The following is an 11,474-nucleotide window of genomic DNA, read 5'->3' on the forward strand; positions in this document are numbered from 1 at the left end:
CCTCCAGCGACTTTAAGCTACTGATCGAAGATATCGTCTATTTGTTGACAGCTTGTGAGTAGTATGATTATCCTTTGTCGACCTTCTGCCTTCCTTACCGATGCAATCGCTGATTTATTGTTAGGATGTGGGTGTATTGATTCTACGTCACCCTCACTGACAGAACACAATATCGCTCCGTTGACAGATTGTGAGTTTCTCGGTCCACCACGAACGCAAGCCATACTGACTGAAGATATCGACCATTCATTTACAGGATGTAAGCGCATTAATCCACAGTCGGATTGGGGCCCCACTAACCATTGAAATTGCTCATCCCTGTCGACAGGTCGTGAGTGTGTTCATCTGCCATTAAGCTCGAGCCTTGCTCACCGACTACATTACTGATCTGTTGACAGTTCGTGAGTTTCTCTATCCTCATCCTCAATCGAGCTCTAGCTTTGCTCACCGATGGCATTGCTCATCCATTGCCAGAAAGTCAGTGTGCTGATCCTCCATCGAGTTCGAGGTTTGCTTAGTACCACTGAAATCGCGCATCCTTCAATAGAGAGTGAGTCTCGAGCCTTGCTAGCGAATGTCATCGCTGATTCATCAATAGGACGAGCTTTACGACGAGCACCGTGTAGAGATACAGTCTAGGTTACTCTCTGCGGTATGTCTAACTGGTTACAGATTGTGCACGCATTTCTCATGTTGCGACTCTGTCAGACCTCCCACTCATCACCCTTGGAGAATATCGTTCAGCTCATTTCTGGTGAATTTTGAGGCCACGTTGCGATGAACCTGCTTATTATTGACCATTTAGCTGTTGTCATTATCTTTGAACACTCTTTCTACATTTTCGACAAGCGGCGCTATCTTCAGGACAAGGAGTCTAATCCCTCGTTTCGTGTCGCTCTCGAGCAGTACATAGCATCTCCGCATGCAGCTACTGTCAGGGAAGCTGTGAGTGCTGCCGTCCAGGCGTGTGAAGAAGCTGTGGCTACTGCCGCCCATGCATATGAAGAAGCTGTGAGCACTGCCGTCTATCCATATCAAGGAAAACTGCCTTCTTGGATAAGAAAGTTACCGTTTGAATCTTTCAAGAGGAAGGCAAAAGAGGCCAAGGAATCCTTTGAATGCTCTCGGGCGAGAGAAAAAGATTCTTTGTGCTCTCAGGCGCACGAGGAGTTAATTGAAGCTGTTCTTGAAATCGCTCTAAATCATCGCCTGCGTATGTTTCACCATCACGTTGAGGCAGCACTCCCACTGATCCCCTTGTTTTCAGCTAGACCTTAATATCAGGCAATGCAACACACCATCACGATCAATGATGCTCCGGTTCGGAGAGGAGTGGAGGTGCCAGTCTGGGCTGTGAAGGTTGCTTGAAATGTTTGTTGAGGTAGATTCAGGATGTGGAACTGTATGAATTAGTTGTATGATCATACAATATAGCGCTTTGTGTGGTATGGGGTATACGTGTTTAGAGAATGTCAGTCACCCTCAGTCGAGACCGTGGCGAGAGCTAACTGCGCTTGATGTGCTTCTCAAGTATCCGTGGTACGATCGGAATCTGCTGATTCCCACCTCATCCCCTGCTACAACAATTAATCTGTGGTTTCATGCGGTGTATAGTCCTCTTGATCAGGTCTGTCAATCTTTGCATCACGCTGCCCGCATCAAGAAAACCCTCCGATACAAACCTAGACTAAGTATGTCAAGTTGAATGAAACCTCTCTCTAATACATTATGGTTTCGCAGAAGTAGGCAACTTAGAGAATCTTTTTTACTGCCCCACCAGATCTTACTCGTGTGGGACCGCGAGAAAACTAATATCAACAGCGAGCGTCACAGTAGACTGAGACGGTCATTTATTGCATGACAATTTGTAACGAAAGCGCAACTCACAAATATTGTATATCCATTCCATTCGATGGTGATCCTATCGATAAAATCCTTCCATCGCGGTTGAACGATGGTTTCATCGACCCATATCATGTGAATTTCCCAGCTGGAGATCCAAACAGAATAACATCCATGATACGAAGGATGATCTTATTCGAGCGGGTGTCATGTTCTCCGTATAGAGATTGATCTATGTCAAGTCGGGCACCTGGTTGTCCACAGAAATTCACAAACTTTGCGTTGCCTAGTAAAGTAATCAGGAGATAGAAATCGCGGACTACTAGACGAAATTCACAGTCAATAGAGCTGAAATCAGCAAACGTATCAGGAGCAATCAACTGACATTCCATGATCACACATACCAGCAATCCACCCGGAGTGCTCGCGCTCCTCGTTAGTACTGTCTGAAAAGATGATCAACAACAACTTTCCCGCATCAGGGAACAATTCACCCTTGAGATGATCTACAAGTCCAAGCATACTTGCAACTTCACTCAAGGCAAAAGGTGCTAGGCACGTTTCAGAAGTGATGTTTTCTATTACGATGTCAATCATGTACGTGAAACGCTTATTGATCTTTACTCACCTGCATGAGCATGCATGACAATTTCTTTGAGCGTCACGACAATGTCTTCTGGAAGGACGCGTTTGTTTGGAAATAGCTCAATATATCTCCTGCCAACGTCACGGTATGTAAATCCTGGCAAGTAAAAAAGGGCTGTAACAAATGGTGAACGCATTTACTTTGGTTGAGTGATGGAACACACCTACATTTGCAGTTCATACGAACCAATACTGTGAATCCAATGCATACTCAAGCTCGAAACGAAAGCTCCCCGTGGAAAGAACTTACTGATGTGCTTTTTCGCTCTACACCTCGAACATTATTCACAAGGTCAGGAGATTCGTAGTCTTCGAACCAGAAAATGACACGTCTGTCGTGGTCGACAAAGTAATAGCCCCAATTTTTTTTGTTCGCCTCCGCAATAAGCTCCAATGCGAGCTCGACGGATGAATCCAAGATGATGTTTGCCTTCCGCGTGCCTTCGTACGCCGTCTCAACAGCTTTGTTTATTTCGACACTGATTTCGGGATCTCGAACATTGGCATCAGTGGAAATTCTCTGGTGTGTGACTTGAGTGAAGTCATGTACTGGGAGCAGGCGGACACACGTGACTTTACATGAAGAAGAACAAGGCGCCTTCCGGGTGCGTGAGCAGCTCCCATCCTTCTACTGCAGCAAGCTCCCTACGGAGAGTATTTTAATCTCATCACCGGCTCTTTCACCGGTATGCTTACCCTTCAAGTCCAAAAGACCTTTCTTAACCTTAAATAACTCGCAACACTATTTCTGTGAGTATGGATTAGAACAGCAGCTCACTCGACATAGTATAATTTGCGTACATGGGAACAGGCCTGTCGTATCATTTGACCTGTGGGCCGGGCACAATGGGTGTTAAAGAGATGTCAACGATGTATCCTAGCATCGTGGAAGACGATGACCTCGCGACAGCGACGGGGATGCTGTGCTCGGGCATAGAAATTGGCGTGAACGGCACAGCAGAGCTCCCGGGAGAATCACCGGCTTGCTCGCCTCTTCCTGAAGTTTCCTTCTCCTTTCATCCCTCTCGAAGAACTCTTCCACGCCTGACTTTCCTTCTATTTGTGAAGCATGAGCTGCAGGAAGTGGTTGAGGCCCAACATCTGAATCCGAGTCATCATCGTAAGGAGTTTGTGAGTGAGGCAATGATGGTCCTACATAGTGTCGGTTTGGAGGCCGCCGGTGCATTCGATTCGCTGTTTGAGGGCAACGAAGACCCAGCTGCACGGGAGGCAGTAGGGTCGGGTTGACAGAGCCGGTGTGTAATCGTCGTCATCGTCAGAATCTCCGGATGACGCAACGGTCGCATACAAGTGCTCCATGCAGATGATGCATTTTCGCTTCGTACATACTGTGGCCGAAGTTCGGAGACCTCCATGTAAACCGCACGGTTCTGTGCAATCCAACGAACGACAAATCTGTGTTGAGTTTACCGTCCATCGAAGTACAGTGTACAAATTGTAAAATGTCGGGTTTCTACATAGCCGGAATACAATTACTAATCACGCTGCCGCAGACGCTTTGTCAGTCTCGACGCTCGAGCCGGTACTCTCTAATCCAACAATCCGATCAATCACGCATCCACACTAATCAGGCAGTGACTCATCTGACTAGTACGTGAACGGAAGGAAGAACAGTATTACATGACTCACATGTCCGATGGATCCGTGCAGGTGTCGAACTTGACTGTAATCTCAGCGTACCCGTCGCACATCACAACATGTTGCCGCTCGATTCTGGAGTACTTAACATGATGCAAAGGCCTGGGGTGTGATAACTATCAGCAAGCTCAATCATTCAAGGTTTCAATGGCGATTCTCATTGCATGCACCTTTATTGTCTTGGCCACCATCTGGATTGTGAAGCAACGATATCATGCCGCAAGGCGGTTGCCATTACCACCTGGACCACCTGGACGTTGGCTTTTAGGAAATGCAATGCCAAAGTCATAGTGAGTCTTCGTCGAGGGACATCAACAGTCTCTAACCCCTCACGTAGTGCGCCGTTTCAATTCGCGAGATGGACAGAACAATACGGACCTGTGTTCTCGCTCAAGCAAGGCCATAGGATTTTCGTGATTATAGGACGTCATCAGGTAAGCATCAAGCAATTCATCGGCTAGCCAGGCATGAAATGGGTCTCGTCATAGGCTGCAGTGGATATCATGGAAAAAGAGGGAGCAAATCTTGCCGACCGCCCAAGTTCTATTGCAGTCCAAGACACATTATCTGGTGGGTTGAGAATTATTCTCGAAGGCAGTGGTGAGAGATTGCGCCGGCTGCGCAGGTAAGTATCTTGTCTCTACCAGGTGCAGTCAGTGAGACTGAATGTAAAACAGGGCCTTGCATGCAGGCTTGCAACCCAGGGTTGCGGAGACCTACGAGCCCATCCAGACCAGACATTCGAAGAATCTGGTTCTGGATATCTTAAATGATCCAAAGAACCACCAAGGTCATGCCATGCGGTACGAACTCTTGCTCTTACTCCCGCGGTATAGGTGGTAATACAAATTTTTAGTTATTCAGCTTCTGTGGTTATGTCCTTCACCTATGGAAAAACTACTCCGACTTCATACACAGACCCTGAAATCGTTGCCGTCAATCGGTCTCTTGCGCATTTTGGTCAAGCTATCCAGCCGGGAGCCTACCTTGTGGATACGTATCCAATCCTGCGCTTCATCCCAGGCTACCTAAGTCAGCTGAAGGCATGGCACCAAGAAGAACTCGCTCTTTTCAATGGGCAGTTGGACGCTGTGCGAAGACAAATGGTTCGTGGTTTTACTGCGATGAGAAATTTCCTTACTCATCACTGTGAAGCGTGAGGGGACTGCAAGGGCATCATTTGCGAGGTTCATATTAGAACACCAAAAACAGTACCAGCTCGAAGACAAGCAACTGGGATACATTGCGGGAGGAATGTTTGCCGCCGGTTCTGATACGGTAAGTTCTTACATCAGATCGCGTCTTCACTTGACAACTGTTGTAGACTGCGTCCGCAATCACAATCATGATGATGGCCGCGGCCATTCACACAGATGCACAGGCTCGCGTACAAGAGGAACTTGATGACGTCGTGGGGCGTACACGGTGTAGGTTGCGCCTATACTATGTTAATCTACTTACTGAAATAACTCCTGACTAGTACCCACATTTGCTGATCAGGAAATGCTGCCGCAGGTTACCGCGTTCATGCTCGAGAGTCTCAGGTGGAGACCTGTCAGTATTGGAGGTGTGTTTTATTTAAGCTGCGATGATGTGATAATGAACGGCTACCTTGCAATACAGGCTTTGCGCATCGCGCGACTAAGGACATAATTTGGAACAACTACCTCATTCCTGCAGGTGCGACTGTGATTGGCAACCATTGGTCAGTAGGCAATCGTTTTCGTCCTCTCACATTTGGGTCTGACGCTCGTGCTTCAGGGCTATCGCAAATGATCCCGAGGTCTTCCCAGAACCACACCAGTTTAATCCTCAGCGTTGGATCGACGATGCAGGTCGTGTGCGCAGTGATCTCAAGTTTTTCACTTTTGGCTTCGGCCGTCGGTAAGTGGCATCGCTCATGTCTCGACTCGTTCTCATGCCTTAAAAATTTCAGAGTGTGTCCTGGTCAACATGTCGCGACCCGGTCCATCTTCATCAATACGGCTCTTATTCTCTGGGCTTTTCGCCTTTCTGAGAATCCTGCAGCAAAGATTGACACGCTTGCATTCTCAGACACTGCAACCATACATGCTGCTCCGTTTGAGCTATGTTTGGAGAAGAGGATCGATGAGAATGTGATCAGGGAACTATGCGCACCGGAGGAGTAAAAGGCGTTTATCTAGGAACTTGAAAGTTCTAATAAGTACATGGTAATGTAGGGATTGAATTCACTAAAAGGTTGTGTCCCTTGAATGGCCTTCCTACCACTGCTCTGTTTTCCACGTCCCAGATTCGCAGGGTTTTATCCTTTGAAGGAGTGACAATCTATCGACTGTCGTTGAATTCAAGAACGCGACTGCCCGTCAGTGTTTTCGTGTGTACTCGTATCATGTGTGTTGGCGCCGGCGTCCCTCGCATAAGAGATGCTTCTTGTGATGCAATCCTGACGTCACGATGGACAGCCAATAGCGTATTACTATGATGCTATCTATCACCAGCGATTTTGCTTTACCTCTCCCAAAAGCTTTTGCCCTTGCAGGCTGTCATGTGTTCTTGCTGAACATAGTTGTGTTTATAGTTCGTGCAACAAGCAATTTGTGGGATGCATCTTGTTCGATAGCGACTCAGTTGTAGTGACCCATCACGAAGTTTCGGTGGATCTCTCAGCAGAATTGAAGCCTCCACTTACGCTCGCTGTACTGTGTTGTGTCGATTAACCAACAAAAACGTGAAATAAAAAAAAATGGTCGAAAAGGTTCCTTGAAAAATCGTAAAACTACAAGGTTACAAAGGGTGGAAACAGATCGAACAGAGCAGCAGCTTTACAATCATTGTTTATCACACACCTGAGTAACATGCGCGCGATCGCCCTACATCGCTTTTCACTTTACTACAATCGTACAGTCATGATCCGAGTTGTATTGAATCATCATGCATCTTGTAATTCCCACTGCAAGTCAGTGCGTAGCCTAGCGGTACTCCCAAATTTGACCAGGGCTTCAAGAGTGGTCTGGGATGGTACTTTCTTCTGCCAAGAGACAAGCCCACGCAGCAGCTGGCTCGCGACCTCGGGATGTTGGCTCGAGAATGGAAATGTGGTTTTGCTTATTCCGGATGCGTAGATCCGCAGACATCGGTCTGTTTCGGCGTGATTTGGCTCCTTCTCCGGGAACGTAACGTTAAGCTTCGGTTTCACATTCAGGTCGAGAAGAAGAGCGATGTAGGGAAGATTCGATAGGCACTGGATCGAACCACTGGCATGCGTGCGAGTGACTAACCCCAAGTCATGCTCATGGTAATTCTTCCCCGTTTTGTCGGAAATAAACATTTGTGAGACGCGATTGAGATCATCGGAGCTGAGGGCAGGATCGTCAAAATAGATGGGAATCATCTTGTCGACGAGCGGCTGCAGATGACAACATTGGACCGCGCTTGTGCGATGCCAGTGTCGCAAAGTCCCATAGGGAAGCCCAGATCACTTGGATCACGAAGGTTCATGTACAAAACAATGACACCTTTGTTCCGGAGCTAAATTCGAAGCTTTAGCCACCTGATACAAACATGGAACGCTGACCTCGATCATTAGTCTTGATTTTCCTGTACCAGAACTTTGGACGATCCAACAGAACTTAGCATAGTATGGCCTATGCATGCCACCCGTGAACTTCATGTTGTTATTTTTCAGGTACTCGTAGAAACCGTCCACAGCCTTGCCAACGTAAGATCTGACGAATGAATCGTAGAGGAAGTCTGACCGGTGCTCATCTGGGATACAACTGACCTGAGATGTAACTGTAGATGTTCAAAATAAAAGTCTCTCACCTTGAGACGGCCGCACGGTATCGCTAGCTTGGGGTATTTAAAACATTTCTGCGTTTCCAGCGACTGTCAACAGAGGGACATCTATGGCACTGACATGAGCACTCACTGAGGTCAGCGATGTGAGAGAACGAGCGCGTCTGACAAGCGTGGCGGATGATTTCCCGTAGTTGAGGGTGTTTCTGCAATGTTTCCTCCTGTGAAGTGTTCACGTTTGAGAAATCTACTGACTGCCAAAAGAGTTCTTTCCATGATCAAGACAAGCATGTAGTCCAAGAGATCCGATGTGGTGTCCTCTTTATCTTCACTGATAATCTTCAGGATGCGGCCACTGGCCTGAAGTAAGACTCTATCGATCTCATCACGTTGTTGCGATGTGAGCGGCAGGAGTGTTATGGGAAGATCCTGTGATGTTGATGAACCTGACATGGGCGACGGAGCGTGTCGATGTAAAGTGATTAAGACTCTTAGAAAAGTTCGAAGGGATTCAAATACTATTCAAGCGGCGCGTCTGAGACCACTCCCTACATATTATGTAATAGTCCGCGCTTCTGTGCGGCGCCACGAGTATCATTCAAAGGGAGAGCAAACGCGATTGCCATTTAATTCAAGTTGTCTGCTGCCTGTTCTTCGTTTTGGCCAGCTAGAAAAAGAAAGCGCATGCGGGGTGGCGAAATGATCGAATAGTAAAATGATACGACTTCAGTATTATACTTCATTTTTTCCGTCTGATCAGCCACGCAACTTGGAGAGTATTGCGGTGTGTCGAGAGATACTTGATGCGTGGTAACACCAAGGGGATCAAGTTCATTATTATAATCATGCCTGTTTGAAGATATGCAAAGTTAGGCGTAACAAGAAATTTGAGTCGGACAGACAACGAAAAGACTCTAGAACGCGACGGGAAGAGTTCCTTTGCACAAAGATTCAAGTTTCTGGAATAGACGCCTTTTAGTTGTCCGGTGCGCATAGTTCCCTGATCACATTCTCATCGACCCTCTTCGCAAAACATATCTCAAACGGAGCAGCACGTATGTTTGGAGTGTCCGAGAATGCAAGCGTGTCAATTTTCGCTGCAGGATTCTCCGAAAGGCGGAAAGCCCACAGCATAAGAGCCGTGGTGATGAAGACCGACCGATTCGCGACGTATTGACCAGGACATACTCTGGTCACGCATAAGAAATGGTCGAGAGATGAACTATACCACTCACCGGCGGCCAAAGCCAAAAGTGAAAAATCGGAGATCACTGCGCACACGACCTGCATCGTCGATCCAACGCTGGGGATTAAACTTGTGTGGTTCCGGGAAGACTTCAGGATCGTTTGCGATAGCCCTGAAACATGAGCGTCAGACCCAAAGGTGAGAGGACGAAAATGATTATGTACTGACCAATGGTTGCCAATAACAGTCGCACCTGCAGGAATGAGGTAGTTGTTCCAAATTATGTCCTTCGTCGCGCGATGCGCAAAGCCTGTAGTGAAAGGTGATCGTTCATCATCGCGTCACCACAACTCAAATAAGACGTACCTCCAATACTGACAGGTCTCCACCTGAGACTCTCGAGCATGAACGCGGTAACCTGCGGCAGCATTTCCTGATCAGCAAACGTCGGCACTAATCAGGATTTATTTGAGTCAGTTGATGCACAAAGAAAAGGGATAACCTACGCCGCGTACGCCCCACGACATCATCGAGTTCCTCTTGTACGCGAGCCTGCGCATCTGTGTGAGTGGTAGCAGCCATCATTATGATTGTGATTGCGAACGCAGTCTACAACAGTTGTCAACTTAAGACGCGATGGAATGTAAGAGCTTACCGTTTCAGAACCGGCCGCAAACATCGTTCCTGCAACGTATGCCAGGTCCTTGTCTTCGAGCTGGTACTGTTTCTGGTGCTCTACGATGAACCTCGCGAAGGATGGCCTCGTAGTCCCCTCACGCTTCACAGTGGTGAGCAAGGAAATTTGTCATAGCAGTAAAACCACGAACCATTTGTCTTCGTACACCGTCCAACTGCCTGTTATAAAGAGCATGTTCTTCTTTGTGCCATGCCTTCAGCTGACTCAGGTAGCCAGGGACGAAGCGCAGGATTGGATACGTCTCCACGAGGTATGCTCCCGGCTGGATAGCTTGACTAAAACGCGCAAGAGTCTTATTGACGGCAACAACTTCAGGATCTGCATATGAAGTCGGAGTAATTTTTCCATAAGTGAAGGACATGACCACCGAAGCTGAATAACTGAAATGCTCGGATTACCACCTGTACTGCGCAAGCAAGAGTAAGAGTTCGTACCGCATGGCATGACCTTGGTGGTTCTTTGGATCGTTTAAGATATCTAGAACCAAATTCTTGGCATGCCTGGTCTGGATGGGCTCGTAGGACTCTGCAACCTTGGGTTGCAAGCCTGCATGCAAGACCCTGCTTTACATTCAGTCTCACTGATTGCACCTGGTAGCAAGATGTGTACCTATGTAGCCGGCGCAATCTTTCGCCAGTGCCCTCGAGGAGCAATCCAAACCCGTCAGTCAACGTCTCTTGCGCTGCAATAGAACGCGGGCGGTCGGCAACATTTGCTCCTTCTTTTTCCATGATATCCACTGCAGCCTGTGACGTGATCTACTTCATCCCTGGCTAGACAATGTGTTGTATTATGCTGACCTGATGACGTCCTATAATCACGAAAATCATATGGCCTTGTTTGAGCGAGAACACAGGTCCATATTGTTCTGTCCATCTCGCGAATTGAAACGGCGCACTGCGTGAGGGGTCAGATAGAGATCTCATTGGTGTCCCTTGACAAAGACTCACTGTGACTTTGGCATCATGTTTCCAAATAGCCAACGCCCAGGCGGTCCAGGGGGTAATGGCAACTGCCTTGCAGCCTGATATCGTCGTTTCACTGTCCAGATACTGGCTAAGATAACGATAAGGATGCATGCAATGATGATCGCCATTGAAATGGTCCGGCTTGTTGATAATCACGATTCTGATACCCCGCTACTTTGCAACCTAAGTATTCCAGAACAGAGAGGTGGTGATGTGCTATGATGAGCGGCGGGTACAATGAGATTAGAGTGCATGATTACACTGACTTATACTTATACACACAGGAATGGAACACCTGCGGCCATGCGCGGGTGAAGCTAATCACGTATTGCAGTCTTCCTATAGTATGATAGGCCAAGCACCTGGTGCCTGATGCTGACCGCCCTGGCGATAAGTGAGTATTACTTGGACACGCGAGTGCGAACACATTTCGACTCCACCTGAAGATCAGGGCAAATACTCGATGACCCGTTGAATTTGTCGTGGCATAGGACCGTCGACCATTCATAAGTTTACAAAACATTGTAATGGAGGTCGACAAGGCGGAAGTGTACAGTGGGTCACCATTCTAACAATAGAAGTTTGTACGCCGAACTTATAACCGAGACACCGGTGGTTCTAGTGCCGCAGATCTGATCCTCGGTTCGGACCCGAACTTTGCGAGGAATCCGGGAAATGGAATTTTTTGAGTCCGTCCGGC

The 11,474-nt window shown here is 47.6% G+C and overlaps 5 protein-coding genes across 5 annotated transcripts; 2 read left to right on the forward strand and 3 right to left on the reverse strand.

Moving 5' to 3' along the window:
* The first annotated feature begins 124 nt into the window (after positions 1-124).
* Positions 125-1,471, forward strand: HD556DRAFT_1351515 (uncharacterized protein). The gene is given in 8 exon segments (XM_041302381.1): positions 125-190; positions 257-328; positions 341-342; positions 399-477; positions 599-652; positions 709-754; positions 806-1,213; positions 1,268-1,471. The coding sequence occupies 5 exon segments, from the start codon at positions 451-453 to the stop codon at positions 1,276-1,278; spliced, it is 546 nt and encodes a 181-aa protein (XP_041163271.1). The 5' UTR covers positions 125-190; positions 257-328; positions 341-342; positions 399-450; the 3' UTR covers positions 1,279-1,471.
* Positions 1,472-1,973: 502 nt separating this feature from the next.
* On the reverse strand, positions 1,974-3,925 carry HD556DRAFT_1306035 (uncharacterized protein; the record flags this gene model as incomplete). The annotated part of the gene is made up of 9 exons (XM_041299864.1): positions 1,974-2,128; positions 2,247-2,420; positions 2,471-2,559; positions 2,629-2,651; positions 2,738-3,036; positions 3,184-3,229; positions 3,289-3,317; positions 3,388-3,588; positions 3,838-3,925. 9 exons carry the CDS (start codon positions 3,923-3,925, stop codon positions 1,974-1,976), a joined length of 1,104 nt encoding a protein of 367 aa, XP_041163272.1.
* Positions 3,926-3,983: 58 nt separating this feature from the next.
* HD556DRAFT_192760 (cytochrome P450) lies at positions 3,984-6,443 on the forward strand. The gene is made up of 11 exons (XM_041309856.1): positions 3,984-4,436; positions 4,484-4,580; positions 4,635-4,771; positions 4,824-4,949; positions 5,003-5,252; positions 5,302-5,424; positions 5,471-5,573; positions 5,627-5,713; positions 5,770-5,826; positions 5,940-6,030; positions 6,083-6,443. Exons 1-11 carry the CDS (start codon positions 4,294-4,296, stop codon positions 6,294-6,296), a joined length of 1,428 nt encoding a protein of 475 aa, XP_041163273.1. The 5' UTR covers positions 3,984-4,293; the 3' UTR covers positions 6,297-6,443.
* Positions 6,444-7,057: 614 nt separating this feature from the next.
* HD556DRAFT_1306037 (uncharacterized protein) lies at positions 7,058-8,376 on the reverse strand (the record flags this gene model as incomplete). Its single annotated transcript, XM_041299865.1, has 5 exons — positions 7,058-7,534; positions 7,703-7,853; positions 7,910-7,920; positions 7,951-8,013; positions 8,179-8,376. 5 exons carry the CDS (start codon positions 8,374-8,376, stop codon positions 7,058-7,060), a joined length of 900 nt encoding a protein of 299 aa, XP_041163274.1.
* Positions 8,377-8,780: 404 nt separating this feature from the next.
* On the reverse strand, positions 8,781-10,902 carry HD556DRAFT_1525598 (cytochrome P450; the record flags this gene model as incomplete). The annotated part of the gene is made up of 11 exons (XM_041309274.1): positions 8,781-9,112; positions 9,159-9,281; positions 9,338-9,419; positions 9,476-9,562; positions 9,616-9,718; positions 9,765-9,887; positions 9,937-10,186; positions 10,241-10,366; positions 10,416-10,552; positions 10,607-10,703; positions 10,757-10,902. 11 exons carry the CDS (start codon positions 10,900-10,902, stop codon positions 8,899-8,901), a joined length of 1,488 nt encoding a protein of 495 aa, XP_041163275.1. The 3' UTR covers positions 8,781-8,898.
* Between the last annotated feature and the right edge of the window lie 572 nt (positions 10,903-11,474).

Source organism: Suillus plorans (genome assembly GCF_016647745.1).
Source record: "Suillus plorans strain S12 chromosome Unknown HD556scaffold_13, whole genome shotgun sequence".
NCBI classification, from domain to species: Eukaryota; Fungi; Basidiomycota; class Agaricomycetes; order Boletales; family Suillaceae; genus Suillus; species Suillus plorans.